Source organism: Manacus vitellinus, unplaced genomic scaffold, assembly GCF_001715985.3.
Source record: "Manacus vitellinus isolate BGI_N305 unplaced genomic scaffold, ASM171598v3 scaffold_24_pilon, whole genome shotgun sequence".
NCBI classification, from domain to species: domain Eukaryota; kingdom Metazoa; phylum Chordata; class Aves; order Passeriformes; family Pipridae; genus Manacus; species Manacus vitellinus.
The window spans coordinates 5,139,409-5,162,412 of NW_021939798.1; the positions used below are offsets into that span (position 1 = coordinate 5,139,409).

General features: G+C 56.7%; 1 protein-coding gene, 1 long non-coding RNA gene and 1 other non-coding gene across 7 annotated transcripts; 1 reads left to right on the plus strand and 2 right to left on the minus strand.

The window, feature by feature from the left end:
• The first annotated feature begins 7,470 nt into the window (after positions 1-7,470).
• On the plus strand, positions 7,471-17,842 carry ST6GALNAC2 (ST6 N-acetylgalactosaminide alpha-2,6-sialyltransferase 2). The gene is made up of 10 exons (XM_008927907.3): positions 7,471-7,669; positions 13,084-13,164; positions 13,285-13,342; positions 13,942-14,116; positions 14,853-15,018; positions 15,104-15,242; positions 15,409-15,512; positions 15,666-15,749; positions 16,323-16,422; positions 16,621-17,842. The coding sequence occupies exons 1-10, from the start codon at positions 7,545-7,547 to the stop codon at positions 16,786-16,788; spliced, it is 1,200 nt and encodes a 399-aa protein (XP_008926155.2). The 5' UTR covers positions 7,471-7,544; the 3' UTR covers positions 16,789-17,842.
• A 1,181-nt stretch (positions 17,843-19,023) lies between these two features.
• On the minus strand, positions 19,024-22,308 carry LOC108639818. Of its 5 annotated transcripts, none has more exons than XR_001920767.1 (5): positions 22,264-22,308; positions 21,562-21,650; positions 20,436-20,522; positions 19,274-19,394; positions 19,024-19,107 (listed from the first exon to the last, which is right to left on the minus strand). It is a non-coding gene; the product is annotated as an uncharacterized LOC108639818 (long non-coding RNA). The 5 variants fall into 5 exon arrangements; XR_001920769.1 differs by having other exon boundaries at positions 22,269-22,287; XR_001920768.1 differs by lacking the exon at positions 22,264-22,308 and adding an exon at positions 22,033-22,065.
• Positions 21,720-21,796, minus strand: LOC112841104. Its single transcript, XR_003212742.1, has one exon. It is a non-coding gene; the product is annotated as a small nucleolar RNA R38 (small nucleolar RNA).
• Positions 22,309-23,004: the final 696 nt, after the last annotated feature.

Here is a 23,004-nt window from a genome sequence, read left to right on the forward strand (position 1 = left end):
GCTGGTCTCTGGACCTGCTCTGTCTGTGAGTGTTTTCCCATTTCTGCAGCATTTCAGATGGGGAAGCAGCATCTCCAGGGACTCCCTGGAGCCCAAGGGAAGAATTTCAGCTGGGATTGTCAGCAGGGTTTGTCAGGCTTGATTTCCTTTGTCCCTTTTCCCTTGTGCTGCCGAGAGGCAGTTGATCATGTCTCATTGAGCTTGTTTGCAAAGGACAGCCCCCCACATTTTGAATCTAAATGCAGAATTCAGCTTCTCTGGGAGAGGGTGTAGCCTGCGTTGAGCTGCTCTGCCCACAAACACTCACAGTGTCCGTGGGAGCAGGGAGCTATCCAAAATGCACTGTGCCTCTGCTGGGAATGATGTAGCCCTGTGTGAACACCAGGCCCATGGGGAGCCACAGGAGCAGACCTCAAATCCTTCCTGAGCAGCAAAGGGGAAGCCTGATGGAGGCTGGTCACCCTGCAGAGCTGACCAAGGAGGAACCCCTGCACCAGGAGCTCTGGACCCTCGTGGAGGCTGTGCACCTCTCGTGTCCCCTGTCCCCAGGCCCTGCAGGCTCTCCCTGCCGGGGCTCTGGGTGGGCAGTGAGACACTTTTGTTCCTTGCCTGTCCCTCAGGCCCTACCACATTGCTGCGGGTTGCTTAGTGACCGGCTCCACACGGGTATTCTTCCTGCCTGAATAGGGCTTTTCTCTTCCCAACAAGTTGGAAGAAGTTTCTCTTAGACCCTTCCCTTCCCCCTCCTCCTCTTTTGTTTCCCTCTCCTCTGGGAAGCAGGATGGGGCTGAGTCCCACTGAACAAGGATCCCCCCGTGGGTGAGGAGGCTTTGGGGATGGGCTGGCAGCCCCCAGCCCACACTTTTCCCCATTGCTGAGGCTTCCCAGAGTCAAGGGAAGGAAACTTCCCAGGAGGCTTTCCCCACCAGCAGAATCTGTTCCCTCCGGGCCTTCCTCTCAACACAGTCATCACAGTTTGATGTTATCAGGGATAACTTTGGCTGGAGAAGGGTCTTTGCTGTGCTCTGGAGTTTCCCAGCAAGCTCAAAGTCACATCATCTCTGATCCCAGGAAAGCTGCTCTGACCTGGTGGTCCCCTTCACCTCCTTGCTCTGCCCCTGTCCCCCCTAGCAACAAGACCTCCTGTCCCACTGTGGGCTGGTTGAGGTGTGGCACACACCAGGACACATGCCCTGCAGCACAAGTCCAGCTGTGCCTCACCAGAGCCACTTGATCTTGTGGCATCAGATCCAGAGCAGCCACAGGAAGCTGAGGGGGCTCAGAGGTGGCATTTCCCAGCCAGCTTCTGTCCTGGCACAAACTAATGGAGCAAAACCTGTGCAGGGCAGATACAGCTGGAGCACCCTTGGCAAGAGCCAGGATCTGGGGCTTGGGTGAGATCCCAGCTGGGTGAGTGTCCCAGGGGAAAATCAGGACTGTGCCGGAGTAGCCCCAGCCTGCTCAGTGCAGCTCAACGGAGCCAGTGCCCGGGCGCAGGGCCACCCCAAGTGTCCCCACCCTTGTGGCTGGCAGGGCAGCAGGATTGTCCCTGTGCCACCAGGTGGCAGCTGCTGTTCAGGGACCTGCCGGCACGGTGCCGAGGCTGGCACATCCAGGTCTGGCACCGTGTCCCAGTGCCATGCACGGCCCTGCAGCTGCCCGCGCTGCACCACGCCAGTGTCCCCCAGTGTCCTCTGCTTTGTAACACCCACCTGCCCGCGGGATTTGTGGCCCGGGGGCTCCCTGGGGTATGTAGGGTGACATGGAGCAGAGATTTGGTACCTGTGAGTGCCACTCACAAGGTGTGTAAAGGTGTGGCCTCGGCTCCTGCAACACGACACGGAGCTGAAGGCAGCGGGGGCAGAGGGACAGACGGCGGGATTGGGTCTGACATCCCCCGGGTGCTCAGACACAGCGACTCCTCACCCAGTGCCAGCGACCAGCAGGGGATTCCCCGCTGACAGCCAGGAGCTCCGGGGGCTGCAGGATTTAAACAGAGACGTTTGATTTGGGTAATGAATACACAACTGTGTCTCAGCATGTCCAGAAGCTGCTCTTGTGTCAGCCCTGCTTTTTTCAGAAGCTGTCGGTGAGTACCGTGAGTTGTTATTAGAGCCGTGCCTGACTCCTCCTGGCGTTCCCCAGGAGTTCACAGCCTCTAAATATTCCCTGCCAGGTTGCAGGAACCAAAGCCACTTGTCACCTAGGAGCTCTCACACTGTCACCTTCCTGGCAGGGCTTCGAATCTTTTGCTTCCTTTCCACCTCTTCCTTCTTCCAGTGTGACTGCTCCCCTGTCTAGCAGGAGCAGGCACCACCACGTCCTGCTGCGTGTTCACAGACACAAACCTTGGGGTTTGAGGTACCTGCCAGTGCTGGCAGCCAAGACTAAACCCAAGCAAGTGCTAGAGGGAGCCACTGTGTGTGCCACACACAGCTCCAAGGCAACCTTGTGCCATGATCCAGACTATCACTCCTGTCTCTCTTCTTCCCAGGCAAGCAACTGAGGCACAGAGCACCCAGAGCTTCCTGGCATGGAGCAGATGCTCCCTCCAGATTCATTACTCTGGAGCTGCTGTGGTTGATTGGATGCTGTGGGAGTGTAGCAGAGGCATGTGCCTGCTCCAGGTCAGCACAAAAGGCCTTGTGCTGGTGTCTTATCAGATGCTATTTATGTTCCCCAACTGCAGAGAGGTTTGGGGCAGGCCTTGGGTGTGCAGGGGTGGGGGGTTCACCCTCCTCACCTCCTGCTGTGTGGACCTTCTCCCTTTCTTGGGGATGTGGTAGCAGGTAAATCCAGTTGGACCAGAAAAACTATTGATAATAGGGGAGGGAGAACAAGATAAAGGAGCAGCCCATGGCTTTGTTGTGCAAAAAGCACCAGCTGACCTGCCAGTCAGCCCTCCAGGTGCTGGGGCAGGGCCCTGCAGGTAAACAGCTCCGGGGGGTGCAACAGCCCCTGCTTCCCATGCCAAGGGGCTGTGGTAGTCCAGGCTCCTCTACCAGACTGAGCTTGGGTGCTGCAGGGCTTTCCCAGCTTGGGCTGACCCAGCCCTTGGGGTGGTAAATCCTGGAAAAACACTCCTGGGGACATCCCAACACTCCCTCCATTCCTCCCATGGCAGCCATTTAGTGTCAGATGGGACCACACAGGTGGGTGGATAAGGGGCTGGTGCCCATCCACACTCAGATATGGTGTCCCCTCTCCCCAGCTGTGTGCTCTAGGGTTGGAGCCTGGCCTGTCCCCATGGCCACATGGCTTTAGGAAGCCCTCAGGGACTGATTGCCCTGCTAAGAACAGGGCAGGATCAGACCACATCTGCTCTGCCTGGTCCAGAGCTGGCAAGGGGGAAGGCAGCAGTTTGCATTGTCACCCTAATTTTCCAGCTCTGCACCCCTCCAGGGCATAGCCCAGAGCCTCACAGGTCGCCTCATGCCAGCAGAGAGGGGATGGCCTTTGAACTGTGTGTTTGGCTTATCTCGGCCCCAGTCAGCGGTCCAGGGCTGGCCAAGGGCTCTGCCATGCACAGACACTGTGATAAGAGCTGGGCTGGGCCCAGCAGCGCCAAGAGGAGCCAACGTGAGCCAACCTAAGCCAAGTCCTGCCACCACTCGCCAGGTCCTGACCTGGCACCTCAGCCCAGGGCTCATCCCCACAAGGGGAGGAGCAGGAGGGGACTAAAGGTTGTGTTTCCCTGATGGGCCACATCCTGCCACACTGGTACACAAAGATCAGCATCTGAGATCATTGAGTTCAACCTGTGACCCGTCAATACCATGTCAACTAGTCTTTCCCAAAACACCTCCAGGGACGGTGCCTCCACCACCTCGCTGGGCAGCCCATTCCAATGTCTAATCAGCCTTTATGTGAAGAAATTCCTCCTCATGTCCAACCTAAACCTCCCCTGGCACAGCTTGAGGTTATGTCCTCTCATCCTGTTGCTTGTTGCCTGGGAGCAGAGCCCGACCCCCACCTGGCTACAACCTCTTTTCAGGGAGTTGTAGCGAGTGATAAGGACCCCCCTGAGCCTCCTCTTCTCCAGGCTAAACAACCCCGGCTCCCTCAGCTGCTCCTCACAAGACTTGTGCTCCAGCCCCTTCTCCAGCTTTGTTGCCCTTCTCTGAACAAGGGCACCCCAGCTCAGTTCGGCTGCACAGCTGCACCCCCAGCCCCTTTCCCCACCCACAGCGTGGGGTTGTGCACAGGGCAGAAGGGCAGAGCCTGTTGCTTGGAGCTGCAGGTGCCGTGGGGTGATGCTGAGCACAGCCCTGAGCATCTCTGGTCCCACAGCCCAGCACTGCCACCGCCCTGCCCTCAACCCCACATCCAGGCATCCTCCCTGTGGTCACTTCCCCGCTCGCCTCCTGACTTTGGTTGCAGTAGCACCAACGAATCCAAGCAGGGAGAGTGTCAGGGAGCATCCACAGTGTGTTCTCAGTGCTGTGTGTGACCCTGTGTGCTCCAGGCAGGGAGCCTGGCGAGGGGAGATCTGGCCGAGGTGCTCCCGCTGCCCTCCCCGCCCCGCCGGGAAGGGGCCCCTGCGTCAGCCTCCCGGGACATCTGCTGATGAATTTTTCATGATGTGATGGCCGTGCCTCCTCAGGCAGCCATATGGCCCCACGTTCTCCAGCAGGGCTGACACAGCAACCTGCTCCCGGCGTCCAGACTTTGAATTTTCAGGGACGTGTTTTATGAGCAGATTTTTGGCACCTTCTTAAGTGCACCTCTGACCCGCGCTGAGCAAATTTGGATATGCAAATCCTCCAGGAGATTTTTTGGAGATCTCTTTCTCCCAGCTGGACAGTTCGCCGTGGCAAAGACCACAAGACTTTTCTCCACCAAGCTGTGGCCGACAGCCAGCTGGTGCAAAATGTGTTTATTCTCCTCTCACACTCTCAAGCCATGTGGAGGGATTGGGTTCTGTTTCCAAGAAGTAATCACTGGAATAAAAAACCCAGGCTAAAAATGATACTTGCTGGTTTTCATTGTGATTTCTTTTATGTTCTTTTCCTAATCTTTATTTGGCAACTATCATCCTAAAAGGTTTTTTCACACTTATTTAACTTCTAAATTAAGCACCACTTAATTTTGGGGCATAGTCCAAAATGCATTGTAGCACAAAACAAGTAGAGCAGATGAAGAACTGTGCATCTCATTTTCACCCCGCTGAAAATAAAACCAACAGTAGAAACCCATATATCATGGAAACAGAGGGATGGGAGCGATGTGAAGAAACCAGTTCCTGCAGCCCTTGAAGCTGCCACTCCACCAGCATTTTACATGAATGGGCCATAAATGTTTCCGAACGGCAAATTCCTGACTTTCCGCAGGTCACTTCCTCTGGGCCATTGGTCATCCATCTCCAGCCAGGAATTGCTGTGTCCCCTGTGACTTATGAGAGCAGTTGGTAATAATTAGCTGGAGTTAATGAAGGGCCAGAGTCAAGAGCACGTGAGCCACAGCTCCAGCTCGCAGGGAGCGAATCCAGCGGGTGAGAGTGAACAAGGCAGACCCTGAGTCACACCAGGTGAGGACAGATTCCAGGTGAGGCGACCTCTGAGCAGGATCCCAGACTCCTGACCCCGCTCTGCTGGCCTGAGTCCTCTAGATGATGCCAGTACTCCCGAGGGCTGGGAGCAACCTTTAGTGATAGAGGCAAAACGCATCCAGTCCTTCCACTGGTGCACCCCATGTCTCTGAGCTGCCCTTTGCTACCAGGGCACGTGTAAACCCCTCTTCCCGCCCATCTTTTTGGAGTTTTAGCTCCAGCTGAGCTTCAGGCTCGATTTCATCCCTGTGTGTCCAAGTGGTGATGGTCTGTTCTGTCCTTCCAGCTTCCTGCCTGCTCTCTCCTTCCCCAAGACACCCTGTGCCCAGCCAACTTTCCTGCCACGGCTCTCCCGGTCCCTGCATGACAGCAGGGATGGATCCCTGCAAGTTGTCCTTAAAGTAGCCTGGCCACCATCCCCTCATGGTGTCCCAGGTCCAGTGCCCACTCTCCCAGTGCCACCACTGCCAGCCATGGGCACAGACCTGCTCCCTGCATTGCCATTGATGCACGCTGGGCACTTCATGGATGTCAGCACGGTGCATTCCCCCACAGCCAAAATTCCCAGAGGACCAGGGTTGGCAATGGGGAGACCTGCAATAATGGAAGCAAGTGGAGACTGAAACAAGCTCTTATTAAAATTATTCTTGTGTTTATTCTTCCTTTGAACAAGCAGCATCATTGGAAACGTGTCTGGGCAGGCAGGAATGGGAGTGGGGGGTGGTTGGATCTGTGGGGATAAAGGGGTGTTGGGGAAAATGCAGCCGTAAGTACACCAGCCTGGGGGTGTGCAGTGGGACTCGGAGCAGGGACGGGGTTAGTCCTGGGTTTTGGGGCTGAATAATGAAAACAGGTATTTGTGGAGAGGCTGGAGGTGTGTGACGACCTGGAGCAACATGTGGGTGCTCAGGGAGCCGCGGACACAATGGGACTCCCCATCCTGCTGTTCCCCGAATCTGGTTACTTCCTAAAAACCCAACCCCCCCCCAAATCCCTACAGTTCAATGGAAAACGCTTGTTTTCCTGCTGAGTCCCTTCCCCCCGCTGCAACAAACATTTGGTATGCATATCCTTGAGTTCTCAGGGCTGGTTCTTTCAGAGTTTAACTATAAAAACCATCGAAATATTCTTTCAAAAAAGAAACTGAAGCACGTCCTTCCCGTAAACGCCAAAATAATTAATGCAAATTTCCTCCCAATCCCTCCAAACACGTTTCGCCTTTCCCTCAGCCCAAACTCTTTGTCGAACTTGCCACAGAGCTCCGAACGGTTTTGTTTGCTGCAAACACACAGTGTGGGTGAGCGATGCGTTCAGCCCGAGCGGGTCCGGGGGCAGCACCCCAGAACTGTCCCCCCTTCTCCCCTTTCCCCCCACATTTTCTCCCTCGTGGCGGATTAACCAGCGAGCGGCCGGGCGCGGGTGCGTCCCAGGGTGGGAGCCCGGCTTGACTTCAGAGCCTGGAGCTTCTGATAAGCATAAAATAACCCGCGGACTCGCTCGGGGGTGGCACCGTGGGGTGTGGGTGCTGCCGCTTGGGAAGCAGCCGGCGGTGAACGCACGTGTTTTCAGTCGCACGGGAAAGTTACAGAAAGGAAAACCGTGTTTGGGAGCTGTGGGTGGGTGGCATGAAAAAGAGGCAAAAAAAAAAAAATCGCATTTCCCTGCTGGTCTGGGTGAATGTTTAATCCCCCAGCGCGGAGAAAAAGCAGCTCAAAAGTGCTTTTTTTGCTCAGCAAGTCTGAACCAGTCAGCCTGGTGCCTCCTCCCTCCGGCTCACACCCTTCCTCCCACCGCTCCGGAGGAATATCCCAGCCTGCTCCGAGGTGCAGCTGGGCACCCAGGGCAGGACGGAGCCAGGACACAGCGGTGTCCGCGCCCACCGGGCTGGGAGAGGAGAGGAGGGGAGGGGAGAGGAGAGGGGCTGGGAAGTTTTGTGCCTGGGACGGCTCCCACGCTGCCGCTCGCCTGCGCGACTCCAGCGGTCGAAGTGCTCGGGATGGGGTCCCCACACTGGAAAAGGCTCTGCCTTTTGCTCCTGGCAGGTTTAACATCCTCTCTGCTCCTCTACACTCACTACTACACTACGGTGGAGTCGCCCACCAGCCAGAGGATCATAGCCAGGTACGGGGGGACGGGGAATGGGGAGGGGGGTGGGAGGCAGGGATGTGTAAATTCAGCAAGAGGTGCCATGCTCTGGGATGGGGAATTGGGGTGCCCGAGTGAGCCCTTAGGGCGGGTTCTTCCAGCTGTGCCCCCCGGTCGTTGGGTGTTTTGGAAAATGTGCTCGCGGCAGGCTCTGCCCCGCTCCGAGGAATCCCGAGCACCGGCTCCTGCCCACGGCCGCCAGCCGAGCCCAGGGGGTGCCCAGAGGGGGACCCCGGGGCCGTGGGGGTCTGCAGGGGTCCCCACGTGGGTGCAGCCCATCACAGTGCAAAGAAACCATTGCTGGGTCCAGGGGCGGCTGAGGGTCCTGCGCACCCCGGGCAGGATCACACCCCCTTCAGCTGCCCACCAAACCCAGGTGCAGGGCTGGGAGCTGGACCCGGTGATCCCTGTGGGTCCCTCCCAACTCAGCATATTCTGTGGTTCTGTGATTCTGTGAAACCCGCTGCGAGCCCCGCGTGTCCCCGCTGGGCTCATGGAAGATCCGAGCTGATTGTCCTGGGGGAGGTTTGGCCCCCATGGAGCTGCACTGACACCCCCCCCCATAGCAGGGGCAGGGCACGGCTGCCCCCCAACCCTTTCGGATCCCCCGGGCTGCCCCCCTGGATCCCCGGACTGCGCCTCACGGCTCGCAAACTCTCAGGGTTGCAGCGTTTCCCAAACTCCAGCAGTTTGCAATCCCTCTTCGTCTGCATTCCCTGCGTCCTCCAACCTCCCCGAGCCCCTTCCTGAGCCTCCGCGGTGCCGAGGGATGGAGTGCTGGGGTTCCCCAGGGAGCCCCGGGGAGCGTGGGTGAGTGGGCAGGGGCTGAGGGAGCCTGCACAGCGCTTGGGCTGCGGGACCAGCCGCCCTCTGCCCCGCAGCACCGGGTGATGTGCCAGGAGAGCGCTGTGGGTGTCCTTCACCTCCTTCTGGGTGCTCTTGGGTGCCCTCGGTGTGACAGAGCCCAGCTGCCCGGGTGCTGCCCGGGAATGGGGGTTGCTGTGAGGACTGGAGCTGGTCCTGCACAGGGTGAGCTGAGGGCAGACAGATTTGCTCTGGGAGTTGCTGGGGATGGAGCTGGATGGGCTGCCCTGGGGTCCAGATGCTGCCTCTTCCCCAGCTGGTAGCTGGGGGCTCTCTTTGCCTGATCCCATCTTGCCCAAGGCAGAGATTCCCTCCCCTGCTGGGCTTGTGGAGCAGGAGTATCCCCAGCAGTTTGGGCAGAGGTTGGCTGTGTCCACCCTTGGCTGTGCAGTGTCAGCTGGAACCACACAGTGCTGGGGGCATGTCACAGCCGGGGTGCAGGGCAGCTCCCCACAAAGAGCTTGATGTCCATGAGAGGGGAAACTGAGGCCCATGAGGGCAGCAGAACGTGCCCAGACACCACTCTGGAGCTAGGAATGGAAACCAAGCTGTGCCTTGGCACAGGAACCATGGCTCAACCCCAAACCAGGGTGTGGAGGAAAGCCATGAGATGGAAGACAGGAGTGGGTTCTCCCCACCACATGTCAGCCTGCCACTTCCTAACCCTGCCTGGACCTGCTCCAGGTCACCTCCCCAGCAAAGCCAGCCTGGGCTCCAGCCCCATGACTGATGGGACCAAGGGTCAGCTCATCCAGCCCCAGAGAGGAGCCCAGGATGAGGTAACACAGAGCTGACCTGCTCTCTAGATCTCTCCTGGACTCTCCTCTTGGCTTCAATCCAACCTCTAAAGCTAAACCCAAATGAGTGGGTCCTGTTGGCTCCGATTCCCTGTGTTTGTAAACATGATGCCCTATGACTGCTGCTCGTCCAGGCTGAACTGTGCACTGGAGGAATCAGCTCTGCCAACGGATGTGGGGCCGAGTCCGGAGGTGGAACCGGGATGGCCAGCGTTCCACAGGCTGAGGTGCCACCACAGAGCACTCACCTCCCGCTCTGCCTGCCAGCACGGGAGGGTCAGGGTGCTCATGTGTGGGTGCAGGTGACCACGTTTTGTGGGGAGGTTTGTGTGAGCAGTGCCCCTATGCAGATGGACAGGACAAAGAGGGGTAGAGGGAAGCTGATCCCCTGATGGATGGTGGTTGCTGCCAGCACCAGATCACCCCAGGACCAGATACCCACAGCAGTGCCAAGTCCCCTTCCAGCTCAGCCCAGAGCTGGTGGCAGCTCTGAGGTCCTATGGAGATGGGTGAAATGCCCTCGTCCCCCCAGAGCCAGCCACACAAGGATGAAGGGAGCTGAATCCCTGGAGCCTCCAGGATTTGGCTGGGCACAGCCCTATCCCACTCGCAATCCCTGCCTGTCCATCTCTCCCAAACCTCACTGGTGAGCTGCCAGCTCTGCCTGTGGCTTTATTGTTAGGGCTAACAGGAAGAGCACTGAGCTCTGCCCAGCCTTTCTGTGCTTCTCCAGCTCTACACCAGGGAAAGATGCTTCCTGGAGCTCAGCCCTTCACAGCAGGATGGAGCAAATGCCTCCAAGAGCAGGTTCTTGTCGTTACTTTGGCTCCCTCAAACGTGGGGCCCTGGGAGTGTTTTCTGAAGATAAGGCCAGTGTGTGTGCTCACAACACTCGCACACAGTGTTATCTTCCGGAATTGAAGGATGGCCTTGGACCAAAAATGTCACGTTTGTGAATAGTCAGATGGTGAGGGAGTGCACCCAGCCTGGCTGGCTCTGCTGCCACTGCCAGTGCTGGGGCAGCCAGAGCCACTCCTTCCCAGAGCCCCATTGTGCATCTGTTGGTCCTGGGGAGCGTTGTCATCTTCTGAGTCAACCAAGCATCACGAGGTGCTTCACCACATCCTGGCGGGTGACGTCAAAGCGCTTGGCTCCCCTTCATGCCACTGATCTGCTTTCTGGTGGGGGACCAGCTGCCCCACGCCCTTCCTGGCAGGGTTTGGGCAGTGGCTTTCCTGGGAAGCTGGCTCCAGCACCCACAGCTAGGATGTGAGTGCAGGGAGGTGCTGGCACTGGTTTATCAGTTCAGCACAAGTCCTGCAAGAAATGAGGAGCAAGTGCCACCCACTGTTTCTGGCCATGAGTGGAGGTGGGTCCCAGCTTCCATGGAACATCATCAGGAGCCAACCTGCCAGGCTGGCTGTGCCCACCTGGGTACATGTGGACTGAGCCCCTCAGAGCTCCCACAGCATCCTTGGAACCGCAGAAAGTAGCACAGCACCCTCCCACTGCCAGTGTCCGGGGCTTTGCCTTGTCCTGCAGGCACTGGGGTGAGCCACGGAGGGGTCTGTCTGTACCAAGAAACAAGAGTGGGAAAGCTTGGAGAGCTGGGGAGGGTCTGGGTGGGCAGAGATGTGCAGCTGAGCCTCGTGAGCATGATAGGAAGGGATAGGGAGGTGGTGGGGTTGGGAGAGGCTGTTTGGCTGCAGCTCAAGCCTGGATGTGTGAGTGAGGGTAACAACTTTGGGATTTGCTGGGGAGCTGCACTTCTGCAGCCAGGAAACAAGTGTGTGGCCAACCCAGGGGCTTTGCATGCAGGGAGTTCAGTGCAAACCTGTTCTGGGTTTGGAGCAGAGAGGTTTCTGTTGGTCTGTTGGTTGGGTGGTGGTAGTGTTGATAAGCTCCAGCTGGTGAGGCACCTGGGCTGGGGATTGCCTGCATCATGAGATGGAGGCAGCAGGCAGGGCTGGGGTGAGCTCCCTGGATCCCAGGGCACTTTGCCCTGGCTGAGCTGACTTGGCATCCAGGGATCTCCTGGTAGCTCCTGTGAGACACTTGTGTGGGTGAGCTTTGCTGTGATGGGTGTGCTGTTGGTACCTGGAATGAAAGAGCAGCCTTCAGTGTAACCACCAGGTCTGGTACAGTTTTTGACCTTCCTGTGCACAGACCCTGTGCTCCCCTTTGCAAGCCAAGGGAACAGGCAAGGTTGGTCAGACTGGGGTTAGTTGGATCCTTGCAGGGATACCCCAGAAAGGCTCTGCAGAAAGCTGCAACTCCAGCATCTCCCTGGGATGGCTCAGTCTCACCTTGATGGACCCCTCTTGGGGATTTTCCTTCCCTCCTCTCTGTCAGCTCAGGTGATCCCAGGATGAGCCTCAGGAATGAGCTGGTTGTCTGCAAGGAGAGGTGGGGGTCACACTCTGCTGACCCCTGGGCTGTAGCATTGTGTTTGGAGTGGTGGGGGCTTTACAGGGCTCTGCTCCTGCTGAGGACCTGCTTTTCCATGGGACACCAAGGCAAGATGCCCTGGCTTGATCTAAAAAGCTGCCCTGCCCTGCTGGCAGGGCTCAGCCTCCTGCACAGGGAGACACCTTCCCCGTCAGCATCCCCTGCCTGGAGCTGGCCATGCTGGGATGGTGCAAGGAAGGAGCTTGGACTAAACCCTGCTGGGCACTGCCTCCCCATCCTCACCTGGGGAGACGCTCCAGCCCCCAGTGCCAGACCCCCATGTCATGCTGTACCCCCAGGGTGGCTCAGAGCAGGGTTTGGGTGGCAAACAGGTCTGGATCCGCTCCTGGGCAGGTTTGTGGGCACTGTTGGTGTTGACAGGGGCCATGGCAGGGACAGAAACCCAATGCCTGCCCTGCCCAGCAGTGTCGCGCCGGCGGGGGCCGGGGGGGAGGCAGAGCTCCGCTCCCCACCTGCCTCTACCTGTCCCCAGGCTCCCAGGCACAGATCCCATAACAAGGGGCCCTTGTCTCCTCCACAATACCTCCCTTCTGGGCTGAGCACCTGCTGGCTGGGCTGGCGGCAGCGCCGGGGGGCTCTGAAGGGCCTTTCTGTGCGGGGATGAATGGGAGCCTGTTCCCCTCCGGTGGGCTCCCACCTCCTGCTTGCCAGGCTGCCCCCAGCCCCAGTTCCCCCTGGGGGGCTGGGTCAGCTCTTCCTGGCCCCTTGGGGCTCAGGGTATCCCGGATTGCTCGGGGTGGGCTGCCCTGGCCTTTGTCTCCCAGTGCTAAATGAAGGATGAGGGCGTGCTCCAGCTGCCCCCATGGCAGATGAGGTCCCATATACCCCAAGAACCTGCAGACCCTGGCTGCTGATTGCTTCTCTAAGTGTAACAACTAAAAGTGTCCTGCTAGCCTGTCCAGCTTTCCCCAGCCTTTCCTTGGACTCAGGAATGGTGAGACGGTGGGAAGAGACAGGGTGGTCTCAGCAGGATTCCCCCAAGGCTGCAGGCTGGGCTGGGTGTGATTTTTGGTATATGGGGCTCCTGGAGGTGGGACCCACGAGGAGACAGCAGCTGCTTTTTGCAAAAGCCCCGTATTTTGCATGTCCGTGGTTCTCCCCTTGCAGAGGGACACACAGACAGGGACGGGTGGGCACAGGCAGTGGTGGAGGGGAGACAAGTGGAGGGGACATGGTCCTGCCCTATGGCTGTCACAGGTGGGGGGGTGTTGGGGTGCTCAGTGTCACCTCCTCAGCTGAGCCCCCACTGTCTCGTCCCAGCCTGCTGCAGCCAGAGCCGCTGGTCCTGGCCCCGTCGGGGACCCCACACCGCAGATGGGCCCCTGGAGGCAGCTCGGAGAGGTAAGGAGGGAAAGGTGTCCAGCAATCCTGGCGTGAGCTGGGAGCCCCATGCCCACTGTGGGGTGCCCCAGTGCCCAAGTGATGGATTTTTAACTCTGCCATATATTTCCCCCACTCCAGTGGGAATTCCTTCAAGCCTTCTGCGGAGCTGGAGGAGCCCGAGCCCAGCAGGCAGCAGGTAATCATTAGCACTGCACAGTTATGTCTGTGGTGCCCCTCTGTGCTGGGTTTTGTTGGTAGAAGGGCTGTGTGGGGAAGCTGAAGGAGGAGCAGCATCCTCTGGAAGGGGTTTGCAGGGGAGAGCAACCTTTTCCATCCACACAAATGGGTCTCCCCAGGCCTCCCTACTGCCATTCCCTAATGTGAAAGTTGGAGCTAGCATCACCCACTCCCTCCAACCCTGTGACTCCCGGTCCACCAGACCAGGCTGGAGACTCATGAGGATGGACCCAGGCTCTGGGGGGACCATTCTTGGGTGCTGGGACTGTTCTCATACAGCAGAGCCCTTCCATGGGGTACCCACACCTGAAGGTGCTGAATCTTTCACACCCTCAACTGACCCTGTAACCTCTGCTGCCCCCAGCCCCACTGAGCTGGGTGCCACAGGGTGTTTTGCAGCAGCAAACCAAGGCACGGGGCAGTGCCCTGCCTGGGTGACCCAGCAGAACATGTGATGGACAAGGAGCGTTTCTGTCCCTGGGTTTGTCCTCTCCTTGGTGCCTGCTGAGGGGTGGCAGACCCAGGCTGGAGGCTGAGCTGGGTCCTCCTCTCTCCCAGCCCAGCACCTGCCTGCACTCAGTGATGGCCAGAGCCAAGGCAGACCCCAAGTTTGGGGAGATCTTCCGCTTCGACACCCCTGTGCTGATGTGGGACCAGCACTTCACCCCAGCGACCTGGAACAGGCTGAGGACACGACACGTCCCCTACGGCTGGCAAGGCTTGTCCCTTGCAGGTACAGACCCAGCTGGGATGGGGGCCACAGCTGATGGGGTGATTTGGGGATGTGAGGCAGCTCAAGGGGCTTGGGGACCCAGCAGAAGGGACTGGTGACATGAGACAGGCAGAGAAGGCAGAAGGAGCCAGGGACCTTGATCTCTCCCCACTCCACCTCCTGGGGCACGGGGTGGAGGGCATGGCTTTGCAAAGGCCTCTTGCTGCATCTTGTGACATTTTCCCTGAATAAAAGCTCCAGTGTGTGCATGATTATTAACTGGGGCTTGGACAACCCACTCCATTGTTGTGGATGGAGATTGTTTCCCTTCCCACCCCAAACCCACGCTCTGCTCTCCCTGTCAGCCACCGGCTTCAGTCCCTGGGCTGGGAAGTGCTGGGGACAGCAGGGGGGAGTGAACTGGTGGCCATTGCAAAGAGATATTGTGAGGAGGGGATATGGCCAGCACAGGCAGCAGCATCAGCAAGGCTGGGGCTGGAGATGTCTGGATGTGGCCCTGTGCCTTGCACGGCCTTGAGTGCTGCTGTTTGGAGCAGGGTTAGAACCATGGCGGGGGGAGCTGAGAGAGGGTGACACAAAGCCTGGGAGAGCCCGGGGGTCCCCATATCCCACCTTTAGGCCCCTCTCCTGCACAGGGATGGTGTGAGTTTAGTGTGCTGCTCCTGCATGTGCTCTGTGCTCACGTGGGCTGACACACCTTTTCCTCACTGACCGCTCCCGTCCTGCTCCATTCCAGTGGTGGGCAGCACCCTCCGGCTCCTCAACGCCTCCGCCAACAGGCACCTCTTCGACAGGGCCGCCCTCCCCGGGGGCTGTGTCCGCTGTGCCGTGGTGGGAAACGGTGGAATCCTCAACGGCTCGCGGCAGGGCCAGGCCATCGACGCACACGACCTGGTCTTCAGGTGCGCGCGGGTCCCGGGCAGGGTTGGGGCTGTGGGTGCTGGGGAGGGTCCAGCCCTGGACACGTGTCCTGCGCTTTTCCCGCAGGATCAACGGCGCCGTCATCAAAGGCTTCGAGGAGGACGTGGGCACCAAGGTCTCCTTCTACGGCTTCACGGTGAACACCATGAAGAACTCCCTCATCGCCTACGAGGAGTACGGCTTCACCCGGATCCCCCAGGCCAAGGTGACACCCTGAGGGCTTGCTGGGCACGTGGTCCCGAATTGTCCCTTGAGGCTGGGCTTGCCCGCCAAACCTTCTCCCTGTCTCGGGAGCCCTCAGCCCTTGCCAGCCTGCATGGGCACTGCCCTGTTAAGCCCCTCCAAGTGCCACATCTGTGCCCCCACTGCAGGACCTGAAGTACATCTTCATCCCCTCGGATGTGCGGGACTACGTCATGCTGAGATCGGCCATCCAGGGCAGCCCAGTGCCCGAGGGCTCGGACAAGGGGGATGAGTGAGTAGCCCCCCAAAAGGCCCCCCAGCACCTCCAATGATGCAGGCATGACTTGCCTGCCCTCACCCCAATATCTGTCCCTGCTGGGACAAACCCCAAGTAGCTCCAGGACTCCTGTGACACAGTTTTGCCCTTCTCCTTGCCCTGCTGCAGGCCACAGAAGTATTTTGGACCGGAGGCATCTGCAGAGAAGTTCAAGTTGCTGCATCCTGATTTCTTGCAGTACCTGACAGCAAGGTGAGGATGATGAGGATGGTGGCTGCTGTTCAGCTCTGCTCCAGGCTGGAGCAGAGCTCTGTCCAGTATGGACCAGTGGCTGCTCAGCATCAAAGTGTGTTCCCAGTCCTCCCCAGACAATGGAGCCACCTCTGCCCTGCTGTTTGCAGACAAGGCTGAGGCACCTCTGCCCTGCCGCTCCTGCTCACTGCAGCACAGCTCACATCCCCTCCTACACCTCTCTGTGCTCACCTGGCTCCCATTCCCCAAAATAAATTACATTTTGTCCCAGTCTAACAGGAGCAGAGGTAGGGTCCAACAGGAGTGTTTTTTCCTGCCTCTCACGAAAGCAGGCATCTGGGTTGGGGTGATTCCAAACAGCAGAGAGGTGCCTTTTACCAACCTGCAGCAAATGAGCTCAGCCTTAGTAGCAGTCACCAGAGAATCCACCCCAGTCCTGTGTTTCACTCGGTGCTCCTGCCTTACCAGGGCCTGGCATCACCCAGTGCGTGGTGGGGGCTGGATGGGTGCAGGTCTGGGGGCTGTGGTGCCATGCCAGCTGTGACCCCCCACCCCTGCCATGTCCACTGCCAGGTTCCTGCGATCAGAGATCCTGAACACCCAGTACAGCTCCCTCTACATGCCCAGCACAGGTGCCCTCATGCTCCTCACCGCGCTCCACACCTGCGACCAGGTAAGAGGCCACGGGATCACCTTCCTGCTGGAGACAAGGGGATTTCCCCCCCCTTTTGGCTGCTGTGGGGCTCCTGGTGGGGACCAGCCTGTCCTGGTGGCTGTCCTACATGCCCCCTGGAAGGGGGGGGGGGGCAGTGGTGAATGGACCACCTGAAGTAGAGCCCTGACCCCATACTTTGTCTGTCCCTTCCCACAGGTCAGTGCCTACGGGTTCATCACTGCCAACTACGAGCAGTTCTCAGACCATTATTACGAGGTGGAGAAGAAACCTCTGGTGTTTTATGCCAACCATGACATGATGCTGGAGGCAGCACTGTGGAGGAGCCTGCACCGGGCCGGGATCATCACCCTCTACCAGCGGTGAGGCCGGGAGGTTGCCCACAGGGGCAAGTCCAAGGACTCCTGTGGCTCTTCTCTTTCCCGAGGGCCACCTTCTCTCTCCCGAGGGCTCTCCCCAGCTGGTTGGCCAGCCCGTGGAGCAGACCTGCCACACTGCAGCTGGCAGTGGTGTGAGGGTAAGGGGGAAGCTGAAGCTGGTAGAGAAATGTTGCCTTTCCTCTGGGATCTCCTGAAATGTTTCAAGGCTCAGTGTGATTGAACATGGCCTTTGGGGCATCAAGAAGCACCACAGCACGTGGCTGTGACCTGCCAGCCCCATGAACATGGCTGCAGGGCAGCAGTGGCCCCTGTGGAGCCCAGGAGAGGCAGGATGGTGCTGGAAGAGGATGCTGGAGTTGCTGGAAAACACCTTGCCATCGTGCTCCAGCTCAAGTGCTCATCACCGTGGTGGCACAATGGGCAGGATGAATCTGTGGACTAGAGACCAGATCGTCCAGCTGATGAGGTGGTGGTGTGTTTGGAGAGCACCTCTCCTAGACTGCAGAAAGCCCCAGCTGCAGCCAGCTCTGTTGGTGTGTGCTACCTTCCAGAAGGATCTGTTTGTCTCCGTGATCAGCGGCACAGACAGGGGTGTGGCTGCCCTCTCCTGTGACAGACACACAGCGTGCCCCGTCACTGACCCCTTCTCTAGGTCTGGTGTTTTCAGACAAGGAAGGGTTTTAAAAGCCATCAGCTAAGAGTAGGGTCACAGCAGCTCAGCTCAGCTGGGACACCAGGAATGTGTCCGGCCCCTGAGCAGCCCGGAGGTGACACTGGACTGAAGCCACACGTGTGGCACTGAGTTTGTTGGGCCTTTCTTGCACAGGGACCCAGGGCTGTGGTGCCCTTTGAGAGGCAGTCCCATGCCAGGTGAGTCAAAAGTGATCATCACTCTTTAATTTCCTCCCTAAAGCCCCAGGGAGGTGAAGGTCCTGAACCAGCTCTGCTCAGGGAGACCCACGGGGGACACTCCTCCAGCTGGAGGGTGGATACAGAGCAGTGTAACCCAAGACACTTCCCCACTGTGTAATTACATAAATGTTGAATGGTTGTTTTCTTTAATGCCTGTTTCTGTTGTTTTGATGAAGTGGGTGGGGGTGAGACCCCCCCCCCCTCCCTCCTGCAGCAGAGTAGTAGGAGGTAGTAGAGTGAACCCTTGACTGGAGAACAGTCCCAGAGGCTGATGGGGATGGGGGCAGGTTTAATCATGAAGATCTGGGCTGGCAGGGAGGCCCTGGTAGCTCAGAGCATGGCCCTTTTCCACTTGGAATGCTATTTGCTGTATGAGGTTGCTGTACAGAGATGGCAAAAGATACCCTGGCCATGAGCCAGGGAACCTCCAAACCCCCTCAAGCTCCCACGCAGGCTGTTTCCAGCTGGTTCAGCTACAGAAGGTTAGGCTCCAAGCCTGCTTCAGATGTAATCTCTAGCTTGGGGCCCACCTTGTGTTCCCACGTCTCAAATTAACCTTTGTTCCCATCAGAGCCACCTCACACTGGTACCACGGCAGCCTGTTAGGCCTGTTTTGTGTTCCCAACCACTCAGCAAAAACCTCTTTCATGACAAGAATGAGCCTGATCCTCACCTCACCTGCCCAAGACGCTCCAAAACCTCCTCAAACCAGCTCTGGCCAAACCTCAGGTGACATCAGCAGCACCTTGAGACACAGGGCAGGAAGAGCAGGGTTTAGAGGGAAGTGCTGTCCCAGGGCAGCATCCTGCCTGGAATCATCCAGCTCAGGGGCAGAGCTGTTTGTGCACATCAGAACCACACCATGGATCTTCCTTCTCAAAAAAGGGAGGTTTCCCAGCCCAGGGTGGAGCCTAACACTGGAGTTTTAAGGACTTACCATCAGATGAACCTAATGATTCTACTACTGCCTCTCACCCCCTTATCTCTGAGCTCCCAAGCAGACCACAAGAACCGTTTCTGTCACCAGACCTGGCTTAGCCATAAGTAGTTTTGTCCCCAGGAATTGCTTTTCTTCAACTTTCAGCATGTGCACACACTGAAGTCTTTGGGTATCATGTTTGCTAGGAAGGGTAAGCTCACAACTGCTTGAATTTCAGGAAATGTTTCAATCTAAAATCCTTTCTACCTGCACAAACCATTTCTGTCCAAGTAGAATCATAGAATCGCTAAGGTTGGAAAAGACCTCTAAGACCATTAGGTCCAACCTTTACAAAAATAACTAAACAAAAACCAACTTCCACTCACAAGGTTTCCCATAATTTAAATTTATTTTATTCTGGAACAGAAGAAACCAGGGAATCACTTTTTCATCCAGCCACCTGTAGGTCAGATCCTAGCAGGAAAAAAAAGACAGTGTCAAAACAAAGCAACCATCAGCTGTGAAGTTCCTGATTTGCACTATTTAATCTAGAGTACACATCTCAGGAGAGAACAACTTGCTCCCACCCAAGCCAAAGGCACCAGCACCCAAATCCTCTTTGGCTTTAGTGGTAACTTACCTATGGTGTGGTTGCAGCAACCCCTGAGCATCGAGGAGGAGCCTGTGGTTACACAAGTCACTTATCAGTGGCCATCTGTGACACTCAGTCCAAAACAATCTTTATTCTGTTGCTTCTAGAGCTGGAAGACACCACAGAGCAAGGCTGTAAATGTTTCCTTAAAGAAGTCTGCTCTGAAACAATTCCTGCCCCTCTAATCTCAAAGCACTGAGTAGCTTTTACTTTTCCCATTTATCATCAAGCTGCCTCTTCACCTTTTCCCCCCTTACTCCTTGGAAACCAAAAGCCCCATGTGCTTTTCCCAGTGGCTGATCCTGCTTGGAACACAGCTGTATTGCCAGAGCACCCAGTGTGACTGGTGGTTTGTGGGGCCATTCCTTCCCTCCCCTTTCACACATCAACCTTGATTTTTTAAGACAATCCCTGTCATCAACTTTGCCGGCTCAGCCCGTCGGAAATTGTTATTGACCTTCTGCAGCAAAGGAATTCTGTTAAATAAAGCGTAAAACCATTTAGCAGAATGCAGCTGTCAGCTGCCTGGAGACAAAGTGCTGTTACAGCCTGTGTATTCAATGACTGTACATCAAGCAAAGATAAAAAATGCATCTATTATTTGCCCTTCAACCTGCCACTGTTTGCTTAAAAGGAACTTAAAAGCTCTTTGCAGCTCTAAACTGTGCTATGACAACAGCAGCTCATGCTCAGCTCCAGAGCCATGCCTGGGCTGTGGGGAGCTGGGTCTGGGACAGCACTTGTGCTGGTGCCACTTGTCACAGGGTGGGAGGACAGGGCACAGTGCCCCACCAGTGCCACTCGTGTCCGTGGAGTCTTTGCAAGGAGACCCCACCAAGGGAAGAAGCACATGAGCCTCAGTGGAGTTTTTTCCTCACAGCAGTGTCAGACAGGGATAACAGCACATCACAGGCTCAGCTTCTCTCCTTGCCCTTGGCTACACGACCCCCTCAAGTCCCACAGAGCCACGCACAGCACAGACACCCAGGTGCCACCGTGCTGATGGCCAGTGCTCTTCCTGGTACTGCTCCTGGTAAAGCCTCCAAAGATTAGGTACTCTGATCAGCACATGAGTCATGCTGCCTACACATCTGGCATATAATTAATGAATTTAAAACAAGCAACACACAATACTGAAAAATTCTCTTACCAGCTTAAGTCTAGCTTAGCAGCTGCCCTCTTGCCAAAGCTGTGTTTGGGCAACAGCAGCCCCAGGACTCTGCAGGACCATTTCCTCCTAAATACAAGTTACAGTGAGAACTGTCAACAAAAGTACTTTAAATAAAGTCTGTCCTCCACTCATTTCCTTTCCACCCCTTCCGAAAAAAAACCCAGCCCTGGGTCACTGAGCGAGAATTAGAGACAGAAATTCTCCACTCAGAGACAGCAATTTTTGCCTCACAAACTCAGCACAGCAGAATCCTGTCCCTCAGACACAGAGGAGCATGATTGCCAGTAGGCTGTCTCACTTGCAGACAAGAAAGTCTGGGAGGTGGATGTTATTTAAATCCCTGCTTAGGAAAAGAAAACCACCAGCTCTCGGACATTGGTAGTTTGGACCCTTTTAAGCTGTTTCAAGCTGACATCCTCCTCCACAAACATCTTAATCCAACCCCCTCCTTGCACACAAGAATAATCCATCCATCCAGCATGTAATCTGTCTGTGAGTTTACCCTGAGAAATGCATTCACCAGACCTAAGACAGACACATCCCCTCAGGGGAAGGATTCTTCAGATTGTGTCCTTTCTAGGATGACCCTTTGGGGCACGTCCCCACCCCCAGCAACCTGATGCAAGCCTGAAACTCTCCCAGGGCACCTCCAGGAAGGCAAACAGAGCAATTATTCTTTCACTGCTGTCTATTTCTGTGACAGACACAGTTATGAGATGAGCTGTGTCAAGTGTCTCCATAATGGGCTGACATCCAATCCCTCCTATCTCTAATCCCTTCTGCTCTGGCTCATCTTTGATCACGATGACAAGCAGGTGCTCTGCTGGGCACCAACACCAGTAAAATTCCCATTCATTCCGTGCTGCCTTTCAGCTTATGCTCCATGGCAGCAAAGGGCAGCACACTCGAGTGGCAGCTGCAACAAAGCTACAGCCTCGACTGGCTTAATTACATTAATCAAGCCACTGGGCTTTGATATCCCCTCCCAGGAGCCCCAGAGACACAAGGATATCATCTGACACTGAAAAATGAGTCTTATTTCCGTAGTCCCGCAAAAGGAGTAGAAAATTAAGACTATGGCAAGAGAAATGCTGATGTTTCTCACCATTGTGCAGCTGTGCTGTCAGTCCAGTAGATAAATCAGGTCCCCAGCCAGATGAGTGTTTTAATCCTTTCCTGACATCGTGCCAGGCTCTGAAAGGCAGGAACAGCACAGAGTTAGTTCATGTAGCAAACCATTCCTTTACCTTTGCGTCTTTAACGCCGAGCCTCAGAGTGATACTTCCACAGAGGAAAAGATCAGTTTCAGACAGGGATAACCTTTATCATCACTAGCTCAGCTCCCAGAACAGACAAACCGCGGGGCCTCAAAACCTCGGGCCTGTTCTTGCCCTCGTGGCTCCTCAGCCGGGGCAGCACCGACACCCGCGGGCACGCGTGGCTGCCCTGAGCGCCAGTCCGCTCCGGGGAGCTCGGACACCCCCGGCGGCAGCGCTCAGGCTGAGCTACACCCGCTGGCTATAAAATACCCTCCCACAGGCGCTGTGGGGAAGAGCCGGTACAAGCGGAGCCAAACCCCGCGAGCTGAGGATCCCGCAGCGCGCCCGGCCTTGCTCCCTCCATCCACACACGCCCGGGGTGGGGGGCACCATTTAACGCACGCCCCGCAGCCATCAAGGCCTCCGCAGCAGCCCTAAAGCGGTCCCGGCGGTGCACGGGTAGTCCCCCGCACACCCTCCCCGCCGTCCCCGCGCCCTTCGGGGCGCGCCGTGCCTGCGGTGGCGCCGGATGCGGCCGGTCCCGTCACCGCACACAGCTGTGCCGCCATGCTGTTCCCGTGCGCCGCGGGGAGGGCGAGGCCGCGCGCGGGGGCTCATGGGAGGTGTAGTCCAGCTCCCCCTCTCGGGGCGCGAGGGCTGATGGGAAATGTAGTCCCACCCCTGGGATCCATTGACTCCCCCCATCCCGCTCCTTAACGGCATTTATTAAGTATTTATTAATTCTTCACGTCCCCGGCACGCTAAGGAGATGTGCGTGATTGTGCTTAGCGCGCTAAATGCTTCAAAAGGCTGAACAAGCATTAGCTCGTGGAGGAAGGGGCTAATTAGCCAGAGATCGGGGATTAGTCAGAGATTAGTTAGTAAATGTATGTGTCGTGCTTTGAATAAGCGACGCTTCCAGGATGTTCTGTGATTGTCCTTCTCTGTGAAAACCTGTCATGAAATCCACAGGATCCTGTCTGGCTTACATATGAAACTATAAATGAAATTATAACTTCCATATGAAACTATATATGATCCTATTTACATTATATATGAACAATAACACAGTGTGAACAGAACCAAGGGGAGGAAAAATAAGAACTGCCAATATCACTTTCTTGCCACAGAGGTACATCCACCCTTGTGGAGAAAAGCTCCAGTGATTGGGAATGGAAAGCAGTCAAACTGGAGTCTGAAAGCAGCAAAATCTGAGTATAGGTGACAAGCCCAGAGTCACCTCTGAAATGTCTGAGAGCTGAGGGGTTGTCTCTCTGCTCCTGGATCCC

Excerpts from the sequence above, each read along its gene's own strand:
- ST6GALNAC2 (XM_008927907.3), top strand. The coding sequence starts at position 7,545 with ATGGGGTCCCCACACTGGAAAAGGCTCTGCCTTTTGCTCCTGGCAGGT. Across the intron at positions 15,019-15,103 it reads GCACACGACCTGGTCTTCAG|GATCAACGGCGCCGTCATCA; the intron begins GTGCGCGCGGGT and ends CTTTTCCCGCAG. Across the intron at positions 15,750-16,322 it reads TTGCAGTACCTGACAGCAAG|GTTCCTGCGATCAGAGATCC; the intron begins GTGAGGATGATG and ends GTCCACTGCCAG.